Source organism: Chinchilla lanigera, unplaced genomic scaffold, assembly GCF_000276665.1.
Source record: "Chinchilla lanigera isolate Chin_1 unplaced genomic scaffold, ChiLan1.0 scaffold00013, whole genome shotgun sequence".
Lineage (NCBI taxonomy): Eukaryota > Metazoa > Chordata > Mammalia > Rodentia > Chinchillidae > Chinchilla > Chinchilla lanigera.
Window position 1 is genome coordinate 16,231,591 of NW_004955414.1, and position 25,620 is coordinate 16,257,210.

At 46.2% G+C, this 25,620-nt stretch overlaps 1 protein-coding gene across 4 annotated transcripts in view; it reads left to right on the forward strand.

Annotated features, from left to right (window-relative positions):
* Map6 (microtubule-associated protein 6) overlaps positions 1–25,620 on the forward strand; it is a 71,869-nt gene that overhangs the window by 27,661 nt on the left and 18,588 nt on the right. For all 4 annotated transcript variants that reach the window (XM_013512037.1, XM_013512036.1, XM_013512038.1 and 1 more), the window contains exons 3-4: positions 22,297–22,510; positions 24,533–24,729. In XM_013512037.1, the coding sequence (XP_013367491.1) occupies positions 22,297–22,510; positions 24,533–24,729 (411 nt within the window). The remainder of the gene's footprint in view (positions 1–22,296; positions 22,511–24,532; positions 24,730–25,620) is intronic.

A 25,620-nucleotide genomic window follows, 5' to 3' on the forward strand; every position in this document is an offset into this window, starting at 1 on the left:
GCAGTAGCCAAGCTTTCTTCTCTTTTAGCTGTAGGGATTGAGTGCCTGGATTGCTGAGCACTCTAGACCTGATTCTGAGGAAGAAATTCCCCATGCTGCCACAATTCTGGAACCTGGTTCAGCTACTGCCATTTTGGAACATGATGCAGACACTGCTGTCACCATGCTGGAACATGGCCCTCTGCGGCTTTCTCCTCAGTGCAAAATCTTTCCTTTTTGCAGGTTTGAGGCTGCAAAGGGAGGAGACTTCCTGCTTCTTATGCTGCCCTCAGGCCATCTTTTATATTCCGTCCCTTCTCAGCAATCAAGATCTCCTCAGCTCTATGTTTTCAGTCCACAGCTTTACTGGAGCTTTTTTCTGGCCAAACTCACATTTTAAATCATTCTGCTGGGCTCTTGACTCTTTATTCTCAATATAAATCTAGCTAAAAGCCCCCAACAATGGCCATGTCACTGCTCCAACATTCAACTGCCTTGAAATTTCTTTTGCCAGATTAATCAGTCTGCTGCCCTTAATCTCAGTCTCAGGCAAAGTGTCTGGACAGGAGCAAAATGCAGACAAACTTTCTGCCAAGCCATACACGTATCATCTGGAGTCCAACAACCAATGCAGTACTTCTTCCCAGCAGAAACCTCCCAAGCCTGGTCTTTACTGGCGGGATTTTTATCAACCTTCTGGTCTTCTGAGCTCTGACCAGAATCTCCCATACAGAACAGCTGAAGGTGTTCTAGTGCATCTCTTTGAGGTAAAATCTCCAAACCTCTCCAAACACTTCCCACAAGCCATTTCCAAAGGCTCTTGAGTGACATGGTCAGGTTTAGTCACAGCAACAGCCCCACTTCTCTGGTACCAAACTCTGTCTTGGTTACTTTTCTCTCATTGCTGAGACAAAATACCTGATATCCAGCATTAAAGAAGGAAAGGTTTATTTGCTCACAGTTTGTGGAGATTTCCCTCCATACTTGGCTGGCTCCAAGGCAGAGTGGCACATGGCAGAGGGCAACAATTCATGGGGGAAAAAACCAGCAAAAGCAGTAAGAGCAAAAAGGGAGGAACCACAGAGAGCAAGCCTCTTTCCTTCCCTTGTATTGTATGCAGGCTAGGGTGGGTGTAGCACTCACACCCATAATCCCAGCATTGGACCATGAACCAATCAAAAACTCTAGAAGCGGGGGCTGGGGATTTAGCTCAGCAGCAAAGCGCCTGCCTGGCAAGCGCAAGGTCATGAGTTCGGTTCCTGGTACTGGAGAAAAACCAAAACCAAAAAAAAAAAAAAAACAAAAAACAAAAACTCTAGAAGCCCACCCCATGACTATATGAGGCTTTGGGGGGACATCTAGACACAAACCATAACATCATCACATGCTTGTGCTAACTCTAAAATGGTGTTTGTCAAAGTATATTCCTCTGATCTACTGCACTGAAATCACCCAAAGAGCCTTGAAGTGAAGATTTCAAGTATTCAATCCCAGGGCTAGAACCATGTTTTCATTATTAACAAATTCTCCCAAATGTATGGCATTCAAATTTTGATAACAGTTCTTAAAATATAATCAATCCTTGCTATTAATGAAACACTGAAAAATCCCTGCCTTTTTCGAAGTCTTTGTAAGTTAAGCATTTTGTACTTCAAATGCAGTTATTGATTCTTTCAATGAATAATGAGTTTAGAAAGGATACAGATAGGAAGCTACGTGCAGGGTTAGTTGAATGAATTTTACTTGGCACCCAGAGGAATTTGAGAGAATTTATTTTTAGAATTGACTAGTAGGTCACAACTATAAAATCAAGTCTGGATATAAATAGTCTGAAATTTGGCCTATTTGATAATATTTGATTTTGATAATATTTATGATATAGCAAGTAGCAACTTCTTTGAAATACTTAAGTATTCATAATAAATTATATCAAGTAAGATACCAAACTATAGAAATAAATTCATTTCAACTCCATATCCTTTAATGAACATGAGTTATGCACTAAGTGATTGGTTTCAAAAACAAATAAGCCTGCAAATTTGAACAGTCAAAAGAAGATTTAATTCTAATCTTCCACAAACACTTCCAAAAAATAGAAGAGGAGTGAAGGTCATCCTATAAGGTTGGTGTTACCACGATACCAAAACTACACAAAGGCAGAAGTGATGAAGCCCTGGAGTGACTCGCTGGTCTGACTCTGGCGGGTGGTTCACGGGGAGGGCAAGACGTGAAGACCCGTTAGAAGAGGAGGTAAGGTCAGAGGTAGTGACGTCATGCGGCAGCACCTGCACAGCCTTCCGTATATATGCGGACTTGAAACTCATTAGTGTCCTTTTGTCAAACATCCTTCCCTGGGGTAGGTCCTTGTCTTTTCTTTGCTTTAGATACCTCAGCCTGTGACTGTTTGGTAGATATTATAGTTAAATAAGCTATTCACAAACAAGATTGAGCCCGTCAACAAACTGGCGCTCACTCTTCTCACTTCCTCTTCTTCCGTAACTGCCCCCACCCCGCGGTTGATTCCGCCTCCCATTATTCCCTGTCCTCTAAGAACAGTTTCCTCCAAATAACACCCCTGCCAGCGTATCTACAGCCTCACTTTACAAGTTGGATTCAGATGTAGGTATCGTTATCTGGCTATGACTACGTTAATCCTTTGACAAGCAGTCAAGGGATGGCAGCTATAGATAAATGTTTTCCTTCCAATCCCTTTGGTCTGAAAATAAAGGAATGCATTCTGTGTATATAGAGTAAAGCCTTTTGCCCTTTGTAGTGAAGTCTTTACTGAATGCGTGAGAGCAGTATTGATTCAGAACACAAATATATTTCTGATGCAGGATACTATATGAGCTTCCATCCTGGGAACCACTTCTGTTGGCTCAGGTTGATCTGCTGGAGAACCAAGCAAAGACACAATGCGAGAACCCAGGCTTAAAGTCCTTGTGAGTTTGGGTCCTGGCCCTACCCGAGGCTTGCCAGCTGTACAACTATAAGTGGGTCTCTACCTCTCTAGGAATAATAACTTCTGTCTTGAAGGTGGCTTTGAGGATAATTAAACCAAGCATGTAAATCCATTTTTAGATCTCCTAGCACACAGTAAGTTTTCACTATTTGTAAAGATAACTTTTACACTGAAAAACTACAGCTCATGGGAGATTGAAAAATGACTTGATTTTTGCCTCCCACTTTCCCTTTAAATTTATACTACAGCGCAAGTTCTTACCCTACCCTTGGATGAATGTTTGGGCAAGTCACAACCGATGCAATATTTGGGCGGGGCATCATTTGGCAAATTTAAATAAAATTCCTCTGGCCATTAGCACATCTAGGCCTGTGTAATAGTGAAACAGTCAGTCTGTTTAAAGTTGATGTTCTTCTCTCGCCTCTCAGACCTGCTTCAGAGGAGGCACCTACAGTAGGACTCCCTACCTGCTCCGCTGTCCTTCCACAGCCTCAGGCCTGTCCAAGCTTGGACTGTGGCAGCTAGAGCAAAAAAAAAAAAAAAGCCCCTGCTTGGACTGGTGTCTGGTGATTGGTACCATCAACAAGCAGATGTGTAAAGTAGACTCAGTATCTTCTGGGTGCTTTAGTAGATTTTTTTGGAGGTTCTACCCATTGCTGTGGATCTTACCCTGCCGGGCTCTTGATAAACATGCATCTTTCTGGCTGGCCTTATATTCCTTCTTCACCCCTAAGCATCTGATAGTTCCTCCACCTCCTTTCCAGTAAGGTTTCTTTGCCCCTTGCATCAGCCCCTTTGAGCCCTCTGGTCTAAGCAAATGGCAAGGTGGAACTTGCCCTAACAAGTCACGGGAATCATAGCCATTTCTCCTTCACTCTGCCCTGGGCCAGGCAGCCAGCCTAAGTGTCTGGCCCTCTCAGATGAGTCAGCTCTTGGTCTACGCTGTCCCCAAGGACTAGGTGTCCTTGAGTCTCTCTTGATTTCTAATGGGAAGGTTAAGTGGCCCCTGCACACCTCGCAGACTCTCAGCAGTACCTTCTCCCTCCACCATTCTCAGCTTTCCTTTGGGAATCCTGCCCTGGGCACGCCTGCGTAGCTCTGGGATACTGTATTGTCTCAGTGGCTCTGCTGAATCTTCCATTTCGGTCCTGGAACGTGGCTGTTCATTATGCTCTTCTCGTTTGATCCCAGTGTGTCCACTTATTTCTGTCCAAGGTCAGGATGCTTAACCCTCAGCTCCCATCTCAGCTCCATCGCCTCTTCTGTAAATCGGGAATGAGAATGATAGCGTCTGCCTCCTGGGGACTCTGAATGTGAAATGAGATGATACAGAAAATGCCCCACACCCCGTCCTGGCACTGAGAAGAGTCCCTGTGTGGCAGCGGCTATCACCATCATCATCATCATTACTGATCCCAAAACAAATCGATCTTAACTGGGAAGGCACCTTACTTTCTTGTCCTTCTGTCACCAATTCTCCCTTCCCTCTGGCAGTACACACATACACACACACGCACACTCAAACACAGAGGGATGCACAAGCCCTGCTCCCTGTGCACATTCATGGCAACAACCAGCACCCTGGTACCCTGCCCCCTCCACCACCACCACCACCGCTAATTGGTGTGTCTCCTGCCACCATCCCTCACAGTACCTCATTAAAGGGTGGGCTTGTGCAGGCCAGCTGCTGCTGGTCTGCAAACCATCTCTCCTGGACCCCTGGGGCTCTCTAATGGTGCTGTTTACTGAGGCAGAAAGATAGGCTCATCCCACTGTCGGAAAATTGCATGTGGGGCCTCTGTTTTCAATGAACTTGAAAGACGAGCTCTGAATCTCTTGCAGTGGTGCTCTGTGTATTGCCCCTCTGCTTTTGGTCCTTTCCTCCTAGCTTTTCCTCAGTCTGGTTTTGGTCCAAAAAGAGCAAAGGTAGTGGAGGATAGGCCTGTTTTCCACTTGTTATGCCTTTTTTTTCTGTCACCTATTACAATGAGGCTTCATCTACTGCCTTGTGCCACTGGTTGCAGACTGCTCCAGGCTTTTTCAGCCCTCTGCTTCTCTGGCTTATGCAGCTGCCATATCACATGGCTGAAAGCGTTTGTGTTTCTGCCCCACCCCTCACTAGACTGACAGTGCCTCCTCTCTCAACCCGGTGTTCACCAGGGCCCGGTCATCGTGCTGTTCTCTGAAGCCTGAGACCAGTAACTGCGCCTCTCCCTGCTTAGTTTCCTCACCCCTAAAATGGGAAATAATGGGTTCATCTCAAAAGGTAGCTCTGAAAATTAGAGTAAATAATGAATGCAAAGCCTCCACTACCCGGTCAGCCAGCTGCAGAAGGTACCCCTCTTATGGTTGCTGTAGGCACTCACAAGTGAATCAAAGGATTTGTTTGTTAGCAGGGTTGGCACTAGGCTTCTAATTCAGTCATCATTAAATAAAGCCATATGTGAATCTGCCGCCCCCAGTCTCTGCCTATCCCAAGCCTCTGACTGTTCTCAAATGGCCTGAGTCACCCAACCTAAGTGCTTCCCAGGCCACATCATTTCTCTGCTCTACAATCTTGAGTGGCTCCTGCTGCTTCCAAAGTCAAGACCAAGCTCCAGAACTTGGCCACACCTCACCTCTCCACCTTATTTCTCTCTACTGGCTTTTGTGTATTTTTAGCCCTAAACCAGTGTCAGAGTCTTCATGTGCTGTCCAGCTGTGCTGCTCTTAGGTTCCCCCACAAAAGTGTTCATTCAACAAACCTTTTCTGAGTATCTACTCCATACTGGCCCCAGGCAAGGCTTGGGGAGCCATGCAACTCCTGTTCTAGAAGGGAACATAGGCTTGTGCTATGGTTTGTGTTGGATGTCCCCCTAAAGCCTCATGCAGTCATGGGGTGGGCTTCTAGAGTTTATGATTGATCCGTGGCCCAATGTTGGCAGTACGGGTATGAGTGCTACACACCATCCTGGGGTGGATAGTTTGCATACAATATAAGAGAGGGAAAGAGACTGCTCTCTTATACTCCCTCTTTTTTGCTCTTGTTGCTTTTGCTGTCTTCTGCCACCATGAACTGATACCCTCTGCCATGTGCCACCCTGCCTTGGAGCCATCGTAGTATGGACTGAAACCTCCACAAACTGTGAGCTAAATAAATCTTTTCTTCCAGGGGCTGGGGATTTAGCTCAGCGGCAAAAGCGCCTGCCTGGCAAGCGCAAGGTCGTGAGTTCGGTTCCCGGTACCAGAGAAAAACAAAAAACAAACAAACAAACAAACAAAAAATCTTTTCTTCCTTCATTTTGGGCATTGGGTATTTTGTCTCAGCAGCGAGAGAAAAGTAACCAAGACAGCTTGTCCAGAGACAATGGCAACACAGTGGGATATACGTGGCAGTGGGAATCTTCAGCTTGTCTGAGGGTCAGCAATGGCTCGTAAAGGTGACATTTGAGGGCAAAAGCAAAGAACATGGGGACTGGGACAGCATTATAGAAATAAGAAACAGTGTCGTCAAAGACCAAAGGTGTGCAGACGTGTGACTAAGCCAGTAGGGGTTGAGAATCAAGGGCTGAGGGCCTGCCAGCGTGCACTGCGCTGGACTGAAGCCATGTCTGGCTAGGAGCCTGGCCTTAGTCTTCCAGATGTGGAATTAACAGAAGTGGTTTAATCAGATCAAGCACTGAGCAGCTCTTCAACCATGGCCAAACGTGTGCCTGTTTTCGGTAGCATGATTTGTGCATGTCACTGGATGCGAAGTTTTATATTTAAGTAAGAAAAAAAATGTTGTGGGGTTTTGTTTTTTTATTTTTCGTTTTTTGTTTTCTGTATAAACAGAAACATAGAATAATGAGCAAATGTCAGATCTGCAGTTAATCATTTGATCTTGAATTTTACTTTTGGTCTTTCAGTTTAGCAGCTGTGTGCCTTGAGAAAATCAGTTGCCTCTCTGAGGTTTGGTTTTCTCATTTATTAAAATGGAGACACTTATGGCATTGCCCTGTAGGTTAAAGGCAAAAGCAAGTCTTTGTGAAGTATCTGGCACGCCCTCGGCCCCGCCGCTCCTTCTCTTCTGTCCCCCTCAGTCGCAGGACTGGCCAGACTGGTAACTTGCACAGCTGACATAAAAAATGCAGGGTCCCTGATATGTGGGAGGTTTCCTTTGAGATATTCAGTGCTTCCCCCGAAGAGGAATTGTTTTTTTCCGGGCTTTGTTTGCCCGGCTGAAACTCACGGCATGACCGGCTCTGCCCTGCCATTCCAGACTGCCTGGGAGGTGCCACTAAAGAGAGCTCCAAGCAATGGAGCTTGTGTTAATGAGTTTGTGGGCCTGGTCTCCTCCTGTGAAGAGCTCTGCAAAGCTCAGAGGAGGGAAAGATGCAAGAATTTCAGGGTCTCCCCTTCTTTGCCTGAAAACTGCTCTTCTAAAGCTGCAGCTCTCAGATTCCTCTGTGAGGCCCTTGCTGTCATCAGGCCTGTTGTGCTCATTTGTCTTCTTTGTGTCTGGTGAGACTCAGCAAAAGGCCCTCAGAGGCCGATTCTTATCTTCCCATTACTTAGGGATGCTTCCCCAGGCTTATTGAGCAGAACAGCCACCAGGGCTCAGAGGCATAAAGCAACATTGACGATGGTAGCTAAGCACCTGCTGTGCACAAGGCATGTGTTCTATAGGTGCTGCCACCTAGTGGGGTGGACAGGGGACTTAGGCAGGGACCAGGGTACAGATGATACCTGCCTTTCTCAGGATGTAGATCTTCTCCAGATAGGACCACACATTATGCTGGCTTGTCTTTAGCCTCTTTCCCTTATTGCTTCCTTGGCTATATTTGAGCTGCATCTTGAAGTCAAAGTTTCCTGAGTAGACAAGGCAAGACAAAACTCAAGTGAAAGAAGGGCCATGCCCACAGACTAATGAAAGTAATTCTGCCATCTACAGAGCACCTATGGAGTTTAAAGTGGGCATTTGGACAGGCCTGTGTTCTAGCACAGCACTGAGTGGCAGAGACACCTCAAGGAAGACCTTACACACCTCTGGGACCCAGGGGCCCCCAGCCTCTATGGGGCTGCCCTAAGGTGAAAGGGCAGTTGCATGTGAGTGCTGCCCACCTTCTCACAGAGGAGGGAGCAATTTCAAGCAACTATGACCCTAAATGTGTCAGCCACACTAAGTCCCTCTAGGTACTAACACAGGCAAATGACTGAGCTTTATACTGCTGTTTCATGATGAGAGTATAGAACCCATTTTTAAAGAAACTCCCCAGATATCCTGGGAATATCTGAAAAACACTCTCACATTTCCTCAAACTCTGACACCACCGAGTCTGCCTATTATTTAAGAGCTAGCAGGGTGCTGGAAGACAGGATGAAAGTAAAACACCTTGAAAGGTTAATTGCGCCAGGTAAGGGGAGCACATAATTCACCCCCTACACTGCCTGCCCCTTAGGGCCCTGCTGCAATTTCTCTGATGCGCCCCAGAGCTCCCATCATCGCAGAGGAGATGGTGTGGGCAGCCAGAGGCAGAATTCAATGGCCATCACCTCCAGTGAATCATCAGCAACAAGAAACAAAAGTGATAATCAGGGCAACAAAAATGCCATTGTGGGGATCACCTGTTCAATATTTTTATGCTCAATATCATTTAATAATTTCTGAGATTAAGTGATGCCCCACACTGTGAGATGAGAATTTATTCATATTTCTAAACACAGGCATGATTGGCAGCACTCATACATGATGATAATGAAGAGTTTGTAATATATGAAAAAATATTGCTTTGTCTGGTTATTTCTTTGTGACAAGTAGCTGGAAGTGGAATTACTAGATCAAAGACTAACGATGGGAAAGGCTTCATCCATTCATTCAAAAATTCACCAAAGTATCATTAAGTACCTAGGATGCACCAGGCACTCTCTGGGACCTGGAGCTACTGTGGTGCCACTGGGTCAATAGCAGGCACTGTCATGTATCTCACACTTTGCTAGCCCACGTGAAAACAGTGAGAATTCTCAGTGGTTTAAAGATTTCAAATGTGCAAAGAAAACCTCATAGGTAAATACTGATACCATTATGGAGCAGGAGAGGGCTTTCAAATAAAGTATAACCTCAAGAACAGACATGATAAAGGAAAAGATACATTGGGCCACATTCACATTTGAAGCTTACATAGGGACATAAAATAAAAAAATAAACCAGGAATCTAGTCACAAAGAAGTATCGTCTTTCATTTTTCTCAGTAACAGAATTCTTACAAATTAACATGTACGAGATACCCACAATGAGTGTATTCATGATGTCCTGCAAACTCCTACTAATAAAATAAAAAGAAAAATAAACAACTAATTGTTATATGTCGTTTATACAACTAAGAGATTAAAGAAGGGAGTGTTTATTTTTTCAGCAATACCAAGTGTGTGCTGAAATGTGCCAATTTCCAAACCAGGTCCCAGGGACACAGAGATGGATCAGATGTCACCTCTGCCCTCTCGAGCACTACAGATGAGCTAGGAAACAAATACCTAAGAGCACAGAATGAGAAGTCAGGTGAGGAAGCTGATGTAGATGTTGCAGCAAAGGTGCTTATTTAATTGAGTCACCCACGGAGGCCAGATGCAAGGACAAGCAAGTTTATTGGGGGGCCAGCGGTGGGCGCCCAGTACATGACTGAGTACCGACCCCAAAGGGCAGGAGGGGAGAATAGTTATACAGTTCTAGTTCCAGGTCTAGTTCCGGGTCTATCGGGGAGATGCTGATATGATTTAGTGCAGCTGTAGAAAGACTACAAAGCATAGGCTCAGCTTGTGACAAAGGAACAGCTTTGACATTTTACATAGGAGACAAGCAGTCTTACAACAGAGCATGGGGTGGTATCCGGTTAGGTAACTATGACAACGTTTACAAGGAACAAACTTAAGGAAACAGAAACTTAAGCTTTAAAATGGCACTAGAACACAACATGGCATTGGTTTAGTTTTCTTTCCCATATCCTAGAGAAGGCCCATGGTGGCAAAGGAGGCAGGGATCACATTCTCACAAGGGCGGGATATCAGAGAAAGGGCATTCCAGCTGGATTTTAAAGCAGCTTTATTGAGGTATAATTTACATAAGAAAATTCACCCATCAGTGTACATTCTGATGAGATTTAGTAAGTTTATACATGTATGCAACCATCCCTATAAGACAGTTTTAGAATCCTCTCTGTCCCTCGCAGACCTCAGCAACCACTAATCCTCCTACAATTTGCCCTTTCTAGACATTTTATATGAATGGCATTATACGACATGTACTATTTTCTATCAGGTTTATTTCACTTGGCATAATAGTTTCTTAACTTCTTAGTCAAACCCTGTTGAGTCACTTCTTTTTATGGTAAGAAGTATTATATGGATATACACATTTTGTTTATTCTTTCATGACTTGATGAAAATTTGGATTGTTTCCATCTATTTGTCTACTGTGAATCATGCTGTTGTTAATGTATACAATGTTTTCCTTTCTCCTTGGTGCTTAAGAATTGCAAAGTCATACTGTAAGTATGTGGCTAACTTTAGCATTATTTTCTCAAAGTGGCTGTACCATCATGGACTCCCATCAGAAATGTATGAGAGGTCCAGATATTCCACAGCTTTGGAAACATTTAGTATCGTCCATGTTTTTCACTGTAGCCATTTCAGTGGGTGGGTGGTAATATCTTACTGAGATTTCCATTTGTATTTTCTTAATTACTAATAGTGCTGAGTTGAGCATCTTTTCATGTCCTTATTTGCCCTTTGTATATCTTTTTTAGTGAAATTTCCATCAAATATTTTCACATTTTTAAATTTGGTTGTTTTATTGTGTTCTAAGAGATTTTTGTATATTCTGGACATACATTCTTTTTTTTTTTATTTTAAAGAGAGTAGTACATGAGAAACAAACAAACAAAAAAATAGAACAGTAGCAGCATACCGGTATCACGAACATAAACAAATCAAAGCAAAAACATTCAAAGTGATACAGGGTCTCAAGACAAATTAATATAAATCAGCAGTGGTTGTTGTGTTCCATACCACTATCCTCAACTACATTGCTCAGATTATCAGATGTAAGAATGAAAGATTGCTCAAACCATTAAAGAGATTAAGAAAATAATTCTTCAATAAGATATATATTCTTTATAGATATTAATTTTGCAGATTTTTTCTCAGACAATAGTTTGTGTTTTTGTTGTCTTAATAGTATCTTTAACAAAGTAAAAGTGACCTGGGTGTGGTGGTACATGCCTGTAATGCCAGCACTCTGGGAGACTGAGGCAGGAGAAGGCAAGTTCCATCGAGCCTAGCCTGAGTCAACTTAGTGAGACCCTGTCTCAAAATTAGAAAAAATACAATTATTGGGGATGTAGCTCAGTTTGAAGGCCCTGAGTTCTATCCCTACTGTCATAAATCATTTGTTCATCACGGGGACAAAATACCTGGAACCCACAACTTAGAGGAGGAGAGGTTCATCCCAGCACCCTGTGAGTCTGAGGCAGAAGGGTCGAAAGTTTGAGCCAGCCTGCCATTTAGTGATTTATGGTGACCCGGTCTCAAACTAAAAAATAAAAAATGGCTGGGGATGTAACCCAGTGAGAAGGCCAGGGGTTCCCCATTACTGAAAAAGGGGGAAAGAAAAATGTTTAATTTTGATGAACTTGAATTTATACCTTTCACTCTTTTTTTTTGTTTTTGTGTCCTATGTAAGGAATCTTTACCTACCCCAAGATCACAAAGATTTTCTTGTGGAAATTTTATGGATTCCATTTAGTCCATTTCTAATGAACTGTGTGTGTGATGGTTTTAGACCTAAAATGGCCTCCAGAGCCTCATGTGTTTGAAAACAACTGGATTATGAGAGCGTTATAGCTGACTTGCTTTTAAGAGGTGGGATCGGGTGGGAAACCGGGGTCACTGTTGATGTGATCCAGAGGGTGTATCTCCCTTCCCAGTTCCTCCTTACTCGGCTACCTGTCTGTCATAGGTGAGCAGCTTTTCCACCCCCTGCCCCTCGGCCATGCTGTCCTGCCTTGGAGCGAGTAGGCTATAGACTGAAACCTCTACAAACTGTGAGCCAAATAAACCTCTAAGTTGTGGGTTTCAGGTATTTTGTCCCATACATGAGAAGTGATTAAGACACTGAGGATTGAACTCAGGGCCTTCAAACTCAGCTACACCCCTAACCCCTTGTATTTTTTATTTTGAGCAGGATCTCACTAAATTGCCCTTGGCTGGATTCACTGAAACTTGTGATCCTCCTGCCTCAGCCTCCTAGAGTGCTGGCATGTGCCAGCACACCGTGTCTGGCTCATTTCAAATTAATTTTTATGATATGTAAGGTAATAACATATTAATTTGCTTTTTGTATGGATATCTAGTTTTCCCAGTACTATTTGTTAAAAAGTTTTTTCTTTTCTTTATTGAATTACCTTAGCATATTTGTCAAAAGTAAACTGGGCTATATGTGTAAGCCAGTGATATGATGATAAATGTTTCAGTACTGTCTGAAACAAAAAAGAAGCCTTGTGTGTATTATTGGTTGATTTCCTGATGTGAATGCTCTTTGTGTGGCTGATTCCAAGCTACCGATAATTTGACAATCAGCTTTCCAAGCTTCTGAGGATTTAACAATGTGCTCTATAAGCCAGTATGGGCAGACTCAGTGTGCTACTGTATATAAAGCTCCATTTCTGAACTCTCTTTTCTGTTCCTACATCTCTTTGTCTATCCTTATGCAATAACACACTTAATGATTGTAGCTTTACAAGCCTTGAAATCAGGTAGTATAAGTCCTCAGATTCTGTTTCTCTTTCTCAAAATTGTTTCAGCATTTTCTTTTTCATTTCTATATACTATATTGTTTAAAATCAGCATGTCATTTTCTACAAAGCCCTGCTGGGATATTGACAAGGTTTGCCTTGAATTTATAGATAAATTTCTAAATGATTGCCATCTTAACAATATTACATCTACTAGATTATGAATATGGTATATCTCTTTACTTATTTATAATCTCTTTAATTTATCTCTGAAAGGTTAGATAGTTTTCAGTGCATGGGCATTGTACTTTCATTAAATATATTCACAGGTATTGTATTTTCTTGGCCCTTAGATTTTAAAATTTTTGTTTTGCTATTGTCTGCTACTAGTGTATTATGTGTCTTTTTTAGTATATTATGTTGAAATATAATTGTTTTTATATTTTGAACAGTATCTAGCAAGCTTGCTAAACTCAGTCATTGTTGTAATAGCTCCTTTTAGATTCCTGAGGGATGAAATTGACTCCTGCATGGAGCAGTTTTAATTTTTACTTATGTGTCCTGATGATTCTGTACACGTTGTGTGCCTGACTTTCTTGGTGTACGACACTGTTGCCTGAGTGCACAGGGCCTGCGAGTTGCATGTAGCCTGTAACCATACTGAGACGGCACCTACAGACAGAACGAGCCATTTACTTGAGAGGACTCCAGCCCTGACACCTGCACTGCCAGCTGTGTCAGATCCTTCTGCAAGAGAGAGGATTCTTCTCCACAAATTTTCTATGCATGGTAGATTAGTTTCAGACTTTACACACTGACCTTTTTTATGCCCAAGTATATGCTTTTCTCATTTTAAAATACCATCATGTATGGTATGCATGTGTTTATTGGATATTGATAAAAATAATAATAATAATCCTCAATGATTAGAATATTGGCACTCTGTATGATTCTCTTTTCTTACTGTCACACAACTGAGGGATGCGTGCAAACATGCTCATGCATAGACCCTAAAGCTCCTCTTAACTGTGTCACTTCTGGCTAGGAAGAAGCAATTGTCTACTACCCTCTGAAAGGAAAGAAAATGTTCTCTAAACCCTCGGCAACCCTCTAGACTCAGGCACATTCTTTCCCTTTAACCTATAGGTCCTACTTCCTTTACCCATCTCCTGACAATAGCTTGGCAGTTGACAGTGTTCAGACGCCTGTCTCAGAGTTCATGACAATGCTTGCTTCCTTTCATGGAGAACATTTTAATTTAACAAGTGCAGACAGGATTTTTGAACAGAGACTTGATATGTTTCCATGGCAACATAAATTACTTATGAAAATCTGTAGGAATATTTCAAACCATTACGGCTCAAAAATACTTTGTTCTTCCTTCATAAAGCAGTCAAGAGATGTTGAAATTTTTATTGTAAAGAGGATAGGGAAAGAATTTGATTTCCCAAGGACTTAGACACATAACAAATAAATCTGGGGAAGAGAAATGAAATTTTTACATGACCATAGTTGGCAGTAATCCATTTTCCTAAGTCTCTACTTTTGTCAAGAAGTGATTTGTACCAATTAACACATGTAGCTATTCTTCACAGCAATAAAATTTGTTCCATGTATAACTCTATTTCCTGGTTTCTTGTAAATGTCAGCCTTTTTTTTTTTTAATTAGAAATGAAAGAACAGCCTCCATTCTGTTCTTTCACAACTTTTTCTTTCCAAGGCCAGTCATATTCATTCCATTCTCTCTCTCTCTCATTCTTTCTCTCTCTCTCTCTCTCTCTTTCTCTCTCTCTCTGTCTCTCTCTCTCACTCACTCTAGCTCATGCCTCCTCTTTTGCGAGCTCGCTTGGTCAGTGGCCCGCTCCTTGGCTGTCTGCAGGCTCCCCCTCTATTACTGCATCTTCCTTTGAATCATTGTAGGCAAATGTGCTTAAGTGGGACAAGGCCTTAAAAATGAACATCTGTTTATAAAGGATACTCCATACTGGAGATTCACTGAACTAGGCATTCATTGAATGCTACTTTGTTCAACTCTAACTTGAAATGTACTCAGAAATAAACCCAGTGCGGGAAGATGCTGCCCAAATTTTGCCCACTCTGGACATCAAAATACTAACTTCAGTGGTCAGAAATGAAATAATAGCTGGACAGATAATGCCTGCCTGTGTACTTGTTTCTATCTCCTCATCTGACAAGATCTGTGGAGAAAGGCGCTGCCTCCATGCCTGAAACATGGGGGATCTACAGTAATATTTCTTCAATAAACAACTCTGTAATGGAAACCAAATATACTTATTATACAGTTATCCACCTATGTAATTCTGATGCTAATATTCAGGTCCTCTTCAACCCAAGAGCAGTTTTACATACTTTCTTGTTTAACCTCCACATGGGTCCTGGGAGTAGGCCTGGGGTAAATTCCACATAAATGGCTAGAGCTGAGATAGAGCTCAGGTTGATCTTTTTCCAAGGACCCACAGTCTCTGTTCCAGCCCAGGCTCAACACCTCTCCTCACTTTGTCCATCTCTGCCTGCATCTTACTAACCCTCTGTGAGCTGTGCTCGTGTTCTCCAGGAAAGGCTACTGTTTCTTTGTTTCTCTGTGTCTGGGCTCAAGGCCCTGCATCTTTATCAGCTTTGCTGCAGAGAATGCTTCACTGCCTCGTAACAAGGGCTGCAGGCTGTTCACCCTCTGTTTCCTAGGACCTGGTGCAGGACCTGTCCCTGTGCCTAGCAAGTTGTTTGTTTTGTGATAGAAAGGATTGAACCCAGGGCCTTCTCACTGAGCTGCATCCCCACCCTTATTTTTTTATTTTGAGACATGGTCTTAATAAATTGCCCAGGCTGGCCTCAAACTTGCAGTCCTCCTGCCCCACAAGCTATTGAGATTACAGACATATTTTAAACCCCTTTTGATAGGACCAATAATTTTGGACTTGAGTTGGTCGATATTAGAATCTACTGCTGCGTAATAAATTATTCTAAAATTTAGTAGTTTAAAACAACAAACATTTATCTATCATCTCGTGGTTTTTGCAGGTCAGCGGTCCAGGATGGCTTGGCTGGGAGGTTCTGGCTCAGGGTCTCCTGTGAGGTCATGTAAGGACTTGCCTGTGCCTGGGATCTAAGATTGCATACACCCAAGGCCCAGCAGGAGGCCTCAGTCTCTTTCCTCATGCCCCTTTCGTGGGGGCTGCTTGAGTGTCCTTGTGACACGGCAGCTTGCTGACCTCTAGGAGCCTGATCCCAAGGAGAACAAAAATGTGGCTGCAAAGCCTTCAATGTCCTCTCTCAAAAGTCAGGTGACATCATTCACACCATATTCTGTTTGTTAGTAGAGAGTCACCAACTCCAGCCACATACAAAGGGAGGGGCATTGAGCTCCTTCTAAGGCAGAGTTTGGAGATTTGGGGAAGTGATACGGATGCCAGATGTTTTATGGCCCCTTTTCTGGAGCATCCCAGCAGCTTCCTGTTCAGCTGTTCTCAGGGGAGGTGGAGGCTGCAGCCCTGTCCCAGCACAACAGGGGTTGCGCGGGACAGAAAGAACTGTCAAAGAACAGGATGGAGGCTGTTTTTTCTAATTAGGACAGGTCTGGTATTTATGAGGAACAGTGAAGCAGGATTACACAGGAATACGTGTACTGCTGCGAGTAAAGGACAGTCTCTACCCTCCACATGGCAGGAGTGGGAGGGAAGGTGAATCTCAGGTGGCCTGCTGGGAGCTAGAGGGTGGCAAACACCTCAGAGATGAAGGCCAGATGCATACCTCAGGGGCTGTGCAGGCCCCCGAAGGGGACATGGCAGAAGGCCACACTGCGTTTCAGTGGTTGGAGGATGGAGGAGGGTGTGAGCCAAATCAGCAGCAGAGGGGAACAGGGTGTAGCGTGCTCACCAGCAAACCAGTGACAGCACCCATCACAAAGCGCTGGTGTGAGGATGGCCTAAGACAAGGCATAAGAGCTGCGCATAGCACCTGGCACACACACAGTGCCCACTAAATGACTGGTGGAAAGATGGAAGGCTGCAAGGTGCGCACATCATCCTGAGGAGCCATAGCATGTGGGAACCAAGGGACCGGGCTTAGACTTCATGCTGGAGAAACCGGAGGCTGAGGTGCTGCAATGGGGAATAGCAGCAGGTACGCGCCAGGCTGGAGTAGCCTGAGACCTACTGCCACTCCTTGGGAGCGAGCAATCTTAGATCCCAGGCCCTGGCACGTGGCAGATGAGTCAGGCGTAAGGAAGGGAGATCAGGACTCTGATGCTGGGATTGTAATGGCCTGGTCAGGGAAAGGGCCCCAGAAGAGGCAGGGGCAGAGGGCCAAACATGAGGAGTTGAAGGTAGAGTGGCTGTCAACTCCTGTGAAAACTTTGCCTGGTCATCAGGACCTCAAAGTTCTACTTTAGCAGCCCAAACAACTTGCCACCAAGTCTCCATAATGTGGCTTAGGCCAGACCTGCCTCTGCTTTCCTTGGTAGGGGCTTGGGGGCTGGCTCAACCTATTCTCCACAGATTTTCCCAGCACAAATGAGCCACAGAGGAGTGATTTACATATAGTGACTGAGCCCACTTATCTGCAGTTAACTCACCCGCTGGGGGCCCCTCCTCTGCCCCTCCTGGGATTGTGTAGGAGATAAGTCACACACCTAGTTGCAAATGACAGAGGCCATTAGTGGAGGGGACATGTGGAGGGTGACATTAGTGGAGGGGATTATGTAGTGGAAACAGTAGGCTTTGGTGATGCAGGTGGAGACCATTGTGTCCCAGTGATTTTCTCACATTTTGATATAAGGAAGCTGTGACATAAGGGACATATCTGGGCTGCCAGGGCTACAACCTGCAGATGCAGGGCCCTCTCGTATGCCCAGAGCCCTGCTGTGGTATGCACCTAGACTGGCTGAAGAGAAGTTTTTGCAGTTGCTGCTAGGAGCCAAAAGTAGCCATGGACCTGAAGGACCTCAAGACAGACTTGAGCTACACCTCCACCCCCAGCAGTGGGATAGCAGAAGCATCAAGGGCTTCAGCGTGAGGCATTCCTATGCCACCCAAGAGGAAGCACCTACCCCGTCTAAGGTGGGAAAGGAAGGGCTCGGGAGAGGTGACATGAGCTGACCAAAAATGAAAGCAGATACTAGCCACTTCCATTGATCACTCACTGCATGCCAAGCCCTTACGTCCACAGCAGAATGTAAGAAAGTGGCAGCCTGGGGCATGGGAAGAGCACTGGTGGCATAGGCAGGGTGGGGGTCCTGGCCCAGCTCGACCCCTAACAGCAGTTTGACTTGGGGTAAGTTATTGGGCCTCCACCCAAGCCACGCAAATGAGACTGGACTCCAAAGTAGGATTCTGTTCTGAATTCATGAAAGAACTGAAGAATGATGTGAACCTGCAGAGTAGCTGCAAAACTGGCCAGTTCAGTCAGTGGGCCGGGAGACAAGAGGTAGGAAACTTTAGGCTGAGTAACCCAGGAGGGGTTCCTGGAGGAGGAAAACCTGAAGTAGGCCTTAAAGACCCATTAAAATTGGAACGATGCAATGGAGGAGGACACCATCGGTAGAGAAACTGCTGACTTTCTCAGAAACTCTCAGCAGCTCCCAGGCCTGCTATGTGCATCCACACGTGGCATTCAGGGCTCCGCGTAGTCTGGCCCCAGTACCTATCCTTGTACAAGACCGCATCTCTTGCACTCAAGCGGCCGTCCTGCCTCAGCAAGGTGTGAATTCCCTGCAGCTACTTCTCCACCCTTATTCTTCAATGCCCTTTCCCGGTCCTCACCTCCCTTCAGGATGAAACATTCTTTTCCCTCATTCCCTTTGGACTCTGTTCCTTTTGCTTCTTTCTGCCTTTTCTGGGATCACACATGGACAGGTCCTGACTCGCTAAATGATAGAAACCTCACCCAGGGTTACACATCCCTGCGGGACACAGACCACACCCATAGTTGGTGTCTGACAAATGCCAAATGAATAGATGAATGATCAGGCAGAAAGATGGTTGGTTGTACAAGACGGTGGACCTCTGTACAGGGGACCACAAACTGACCGAGCAAAGCTCACCCAAGAATGGGGCTGGTATCTCCCTTGGTCAAGATGCTTGGGGCTAGAGAGCTCAGGTATTCCCTAATTCAGTCTGATGCAGAGCCCCCCCAACTCTGCAGATGACTGTGCAGTACAGGGCCCTGCTGGGGGTGGGTAAGCAAGCGTCTGTGGCTCTGCACGCTGCTGAAGGGAAGGATGTGGTAGTGGAGTCTGCCTGACTGTGCTCTCACCCTAACTCTACCACTTAATGCCAAGAGTAGAGTACAAGCCACTGAATGTCTCTGAGCTTAGGGTATCTCCTTTATAAAAGGGCCTGGTACTACCTCCTTTTCCAAGTTGCTGTGAGGGTTGTGGAGAATATCTAAAATAGAGACTCTCTCCTTATAAAAGGTCAATACTGAATGTATGATTCATTGTTGCACGTGAGCGGAGAGGTTTTAAAGTGAGTTCAAAGACAGTTTTAAGATATGGGATTGAAGCTTAAACAGAGAATCTAAGCTGCTACCACTGTCTGCTTGGAAGCCAGGCTGTCACTAGTTTGGCATTGGGACGTCCAGAACCAGGTACAGGAGTTCATTTAACTGTGGGCCTATGGTGGGATGCATTAACAAGCTCTCACGTGATGTACCAAGGTTGTCCGAGGTCGGGACAGGAGAACTAAGTTCTCCCACAAGGACACATCCCATGGATGGTGCTCACAAGTGAAATACTTGCTAGCCCCAAGGAAGGCTACAGAGGTGCAGGAGGTTGCAGATATGGTCTTGTAAAGATAACCCAGAAACAGTGGTCAGGGAGAGTGTACACCTACCTCGGTACTAGTTCTGGATACAGGCAGGGCAGAAGCAGAGAATCTAAGCTGCTGCCATTGTCTGCTCAGGAGCCAGGCCGTTACTGTTTGGCACAGGGAGGTCCAGGCCCAGATATTGGAGCCCATCTAATAGGCTGGGCTACAGCTCTGGAATCACAACAGGGAAGGCAGAAAGATGGTTATACAGGAAGGTGAAGCACCGTACAGGGGACCATGAACTGGCAACAGGAGCTCTGGGCATGGCTAACCCAAGTGGGGCCCATATCACGCTTGGTCAAGTTTCTTGGGGATAGAGAAGCTCAGGTGCTCTCTAGTTCAATCTGATATAGAGCCTCCCTAGCTCCGTAGAAAGTCCAGGCCCAGATCCCCAGATTACCCTGGGCCAGCCCTAGACTTGTGTGTGGAGTCGCGATGGTTCCAAAGTCAGGTCATCATAACCGATTGAAACTAAAGAAGGTAGAGAAGGAAGGAAAAGAGGTGAGGAGAGGCTCCAAAGGCAGCCATGATGCCCGAGTGGGTGGGGTACCGTTAACAGAATCAAGGCCTTATCCTCATTCCAAGCCCTGTCCTCCCTTCGTTTTCTTATCTCACTGGGAAGCACTGTCACCCAAAGCCAAAGTCCTGGTGTGCCCCTAGACTCCTCCCAGCCCCTGTTCTCACAGCTCACCCACTTTTGCACTTCTGGCTCAGTGCCCTCTCTTCTATCCCCTCTGCCACTCACCTGATTCCGGCCTCAGCGTTCTTCCCTGGCTTGCTCCCTCCTCTGCTCTCCCCTACTGTCCACCATTCACACCATTGCCAGAGTTCTCTGCCAAAAGCCAAATCTGGCCGCACTCACCCTTGGCTTGAAATCTTCTGGCAACTTCGTGTTGCAGGGCAGACCATCCCTTTAGCGTGGTCAGCAGAACCTCCACGGTCTGTCTGGCCTCCTGTCCCCTTCCCCACCAAATGGGAAGCCAGTCATCTGCACTGCCTGCAGGTCCCCTGGAGCCAGGCTGCTTGGGACCCTCTGGATGTGCTGCTCCATCTGCCTGGAGCCCTCTCCCCACTCCTCCTTCTCTAGCCAATTCCCTGTCAGCCATTCTGACTCTACTCCAGAAACCCAGAAACCGAGCTGGGGTAGCAGCTCCTCTTCTGTGCTCCCATCTCCTTCCTCCTTCCTCATTCTCCCCATCTCGCCCTGGAGTGACCCAGATCCTTCTGCTTCCCACACTTGGAGCTCAGGGCTTCACATGCACCATGGTGCTCAGTGTTCTGTCAGGCAGACCATAAGCACCCAGGAAACAGTTTGTGAGTGAATGGATAGGTGAGCACAAACAAGGGGGGATTCCTCGAGACAAGCTGGCAGGGAAGACTGGTGCCTTGGGTCCAAGGACAGTGAGTTGGAGATGTTGGTTGCATCTAGGTGGAGACCCAGGCTGCCCTGGACATGTGGGCTTGAAGCTTAGGAAGGGTCACTTAGAGATGTGATCTCTCTCTTCACATGGGATCCAATCTCCCCAGAAAAACCAAGAGAGGAGATCAAATGACCAGCAAGTGGCTCAGTTTTCCAAACTGGCTTTGTCAGCTGAGGGTACACTGGAGCTAGAGGACACTGTAAGGACCTTGTTCAGCCTCATTCTTTTATTATACATATGAAGAAACTAAGGCTCTGTAGCTAGAGATAGTGCTCGACTTGGACACCATGTCTCCATGTAGTCCACACTCTTTCTACCCCTTGTGTGAGGCACTCAGAGCTAAGCCCTGAAGGAAGGAAGAGAACAACTCCACAGAGATCCCTGCAGTAACTCCTCCTTCCACAGCACAGCTTTTCTGGGTCCCAAAGGAGAGCAGACCTGACCAAGGCCTTGGGAGCCCCAGGGCTTTTGCTTTGAATCTCATATGTTTAAGCAGGGCTTTTTAAGTCTCCAGCAGCAGCAGCACTTATTTTGCCCTGTTTTTAACATTGTTGGCCGTCTACTCTCCAGCCCTATGGCAGACTGGAAACAGCTGACTAGAAACCAGAAGAGAGATTGCTGTGAACAGGAAACTGACACATCAACTCAAAACATCAGCAGCAGAAGGTCCCACAGGGACAGGACCAACAGCCGTTCACACGGAAGTGTGTGAAGACTCACCTACACACAGACACCCCACACAAGTCCCAGTTGTGGTACAAACAATACATGTTTTTTACTTAAGATTCGTAAGCATTTAGACACCTCAGAAGGACTTTCACCTGACACGATTAGGTTGTTCTTATACTATGAGCAGCAAGTCCTCTGCTCTTCAAAGGGAAGAGTTAGCCTTAAGCACAAAGGTTCTTCATTGTGAAAAGTGGAAAAAGGAATTGGCACTTATTGATAGGTCACAATATACTTGGCAATGACCAAATATATGGTTCTGTCCAAGTTCACAACTCTTCATCCTTGCAGGCAGCAGCCATCCCATCTTTGTCGAACTCATGAGGGACCAGCTTGGCTGGGGTTTTCAGCCTCCTTTTAGAGATAGGAAGATAAAGCCCGGTGAGGAGAATGGCCTGCCCGTGATTGTACGGTGTAGTGCTGGGAGGGAGCCTGAGTGCTTTCTCTAAGGCTCTGCTGCGATGGCCGCAACGGGGTCCACTTTGCAAGAGGGAGAACTGTCGCTCGCATGATGACAGCGGCACCAACACCTCAGCCTTACATCCGCCAGCGCCACAGACACTGATGGTGAGCTTGCTTGCAGCCCAGGGCTGGCAACACCACTGTTTCAGATCACTTCTGCTTTCTTTGCCTAACAGGAATGAATTCCGAGCATGGACGGACATTAAGCCTGTGAAACCAATAAAAGCCAAGCCCCAGTACAAGCCCCCAGATGACAAGATGGCTCATGAGACCAGCTACAGCGCCCAGTTCAAAGGGGAGGCAAATAAGCCAACCGCAGCTGACAATAAGGTCATTGATCGCAGAAGAATACGCAGCCTCTATAGCGAACCTTTCAAGGAACCTCCAAAGGTGAGATGGGGCTTGTGGAGGTCCTCAGCACAGCCTGGGTGGAGGGTGATTCGCAGAGCATAAGAGCTGGGCCCCTGGCAACTCTGGCCACCCACCTTCCAAAGGCTTCTTTCCCCGCAGCACAGGGCCATCTTCCAGAGGAACCTTTGTTAAATTCAAAAGAAGTGTTAGACAGGAACATTACTTCAGATAAAGGCAGCTTTTGAAGGTTGGAAAATTTCTAGAGAACTGGTTCCTGTATTTGAGAAATACAGAAAAAAAATAGCAGAAAATCTCACCCGCTCCCTAAATCACCTTGTTTTAAAATAGCTGTGCTTCTGCCCCTGAAGGGCTGGCCCGGGGTTGCAGGCTGTCTTGCCTGACTTGCTTCCTACTGGGCCTGGCCCGCTCCCTCCTCCACCCACTGCACCCCTCCCCACCCGTCTCCTCAGTCCCTACAAGGCATCCACCCTCACCCCCATTCTTCCCTTGATAAACACCATCACCATCAAGGCTCAGCCTGTCACAGCACCCCTGTCACATCAGCTGCAAGGTGTGTGGCCAGTCACTCATTACTCAAGTAGACAGTGTGTGAAAGTGGATTCGTGGGTTTTCTCATAACACCGCCCTGCCTTATCTGTATTTCAGTATGATTTCATGAGCGGGAGAAGCATGTTGGAGATAGAGCTGGTGACACGGGAATCACGGGAATCGTACTTGCCAAAGGGCCTAGTTTATTCTATGACATCAGGCCATGTGGAATTGGGCACATATTATCTGTTCTATGTGTAATAGAAAATGCCTGAGAACTTAAATACCTGCAGAACCTAAATGACCTTTTCTGTGTTTTCGTCCTAAAGTCTGGCACCCAAATGGAGTTCCCTATGGGCCATAACCCGTTTACGCTCAGATAACCACCTGACCAGTTTGCCTGGGATGCTTCAAGTTTTAGCACAGAAAGTTCCATGTTCCAGAAAACCTCTCTTTTCTAGGCAAACCATTTGCAGGTCCAGGGATGACTGAAGGGCCCTGGACCTTAGTGAATGGCCCAGGGTAGAGAGTCCAGTGTCACTTCTGCCCATCTACAGCTGAAGTAGGACACCGGACATGGCTTGGCTCTAAGATTCCAGGGGAGAAAGAAAGAAAGATTGAGGAAATTAAATCTAGAGATGGGTGGCAGGGTTGGCATACCCAGCCAGCATGCCCAGGGGCTCCAGGGTTCTCTGAGAAGGAAAAGGCAGGGTTTTCTTCTCAGAATGAGGAGGGAACCTGAGGAAACAGAGAGAGCTTGGGACAGCTGCTCCGGAAAGCAGCAAGGCAGCCAGCCAGGAGGGTCCTGCCGGCAGTGCCTGTGGCCTGGCTGAGGCCAGCGAGGTGCAAGCCCAAAGCATCTCAGAGAGGACTCTTCTCCGTATGTGCTCACTATCCCAGAGACAGAAACAGGGAGAGGCTGGCTGGGGGCAGCAGTGAGCCACCTGCAAATCCTGGCATCCAGCATCCGCCAAAGCCATCTCCCAAGAATACCCAGGCACCGTGTGTGGGCCTCAGCTCTGCCCTTCGTTGCCTGTCAGCCAGGACATGTCCCTCTGGGGCAGAGGAGAACAATAAGGGAAGCAGGGCTGACTCATGAATCATGGCCCTGGAGGTGACCCACCTCCCTTCTTCCATTTCATTGACTACAGCAAATCATAACCTATGCGTGGGTGATGAGGTATAATCTTCCCAGAGGGAGGAACAGCAGATACTGCAGAATAGGGATGGAGCTTGCCACGGGGTTGGCCCGGGGGGAAGGGCAGACAGAGCAAGGAACCCGGGTGGCAACACTGAAGAACATTGCCAAAAAGACTAACCAGGAGTTCAGACCGGAATCCAGGTGCCCAAATGTCTCTGAAAATACTTTCCACACGGCACCTCATGTGTCAACCTGCATCACTGCTGCTGTCCTTCCATTAACACGGTGATATCCTTTCTCTAAACCCTCTCTCCCCTCCCTCCCTTCTGTGTTTCTGTATTTGCCGCCTACCTGTCTGTCTCTCCGTGCAGGTGGAGAAACCTAGTGTTCAGAGTTCCAAACCAAAAAAGACCTCAGCGAGCCATAAGCCCCTGCGGAAGGCCAAAGACAAGCAGGTGGTGTCGGGCCAGGCTGCCAAGAAAAAGAGCGTGGAGGGCCCCAGTGCCACCAAACCTGATGCAAAGGAGCAAAGTAAAGAGATGAACAATAAACTGGCTGAGGCTAAAGAGTAAATGTCACTGCACTTTCCTTTTATTCTTCTCTCTCTCTCTCGCTCTCTCTCTCTCTCTCTCTCTCTCCTCTCAACAACAAACAAAAAAGGCCACAAAATTAATTAGACTTTCTCTCTGCCTTAGTCCTTGGTCCTGAGTGTTCCAGGAGCTCTTTGTTTTGGTTTCTTTCAGTGGACAAATCCTGAGATTCAGGACACAGACTGAGTGGCTTGCCCCCTCTTGCAGGTGGCCCAGCTCTAGCCGCAGGGCCCCCGGGACACCGGGAAGCACCTCCCGCTGGCTGTGCCCTCCTTTGTAAGCCCCAGCTGGCACCAAGCACTCCTTCCGGTAGAGCTTGGAAGTCTCTGCTGTAGGGTCTTCTCCCCTGCTCCTCCCAAGGTTGGCGTCCCTTTTTGACTTTGAGCTTTAGGTAAATGTTCTTTCCCAAAGTTCAGAGGATAACCATGTGCTATGGAAGCTTGGTTTGGGCTTCAGCAGTTGATAGCATTTGTGGAAATATTGAAAGAAAAAGCAACTTTGGCCTTAATGTCAACAAAATGGACTTGTATCTGCTAACTTATAAGTAATCTTAGACTCTTCTATAGAAGTGTGTTTCTGTGCTTTGTTTCCTATTACTGGGCTTTACATTGTATACCAAGTAACAAATAGGCAGCTGGTGGCTGAGACCAGGCCAGTGTGGTGAAAGGGTGGGTGTTTTAGGTATTGTAGGTGTCAGAGGGTGGTCCCAGCAAGGAGAATGTGCTCCTCTGTCTACCCTCAGCATGTTGCACAGCAGCTGACTAGGAGTGACTGAGGAGGAGAAGTCACAGTGTAGGGATGGGGCACTTAGTGTGACTTTCCATTCTCAAGAAGCCCAGGTGGGGCAGAGATGTAACGGCAAGTGCAGC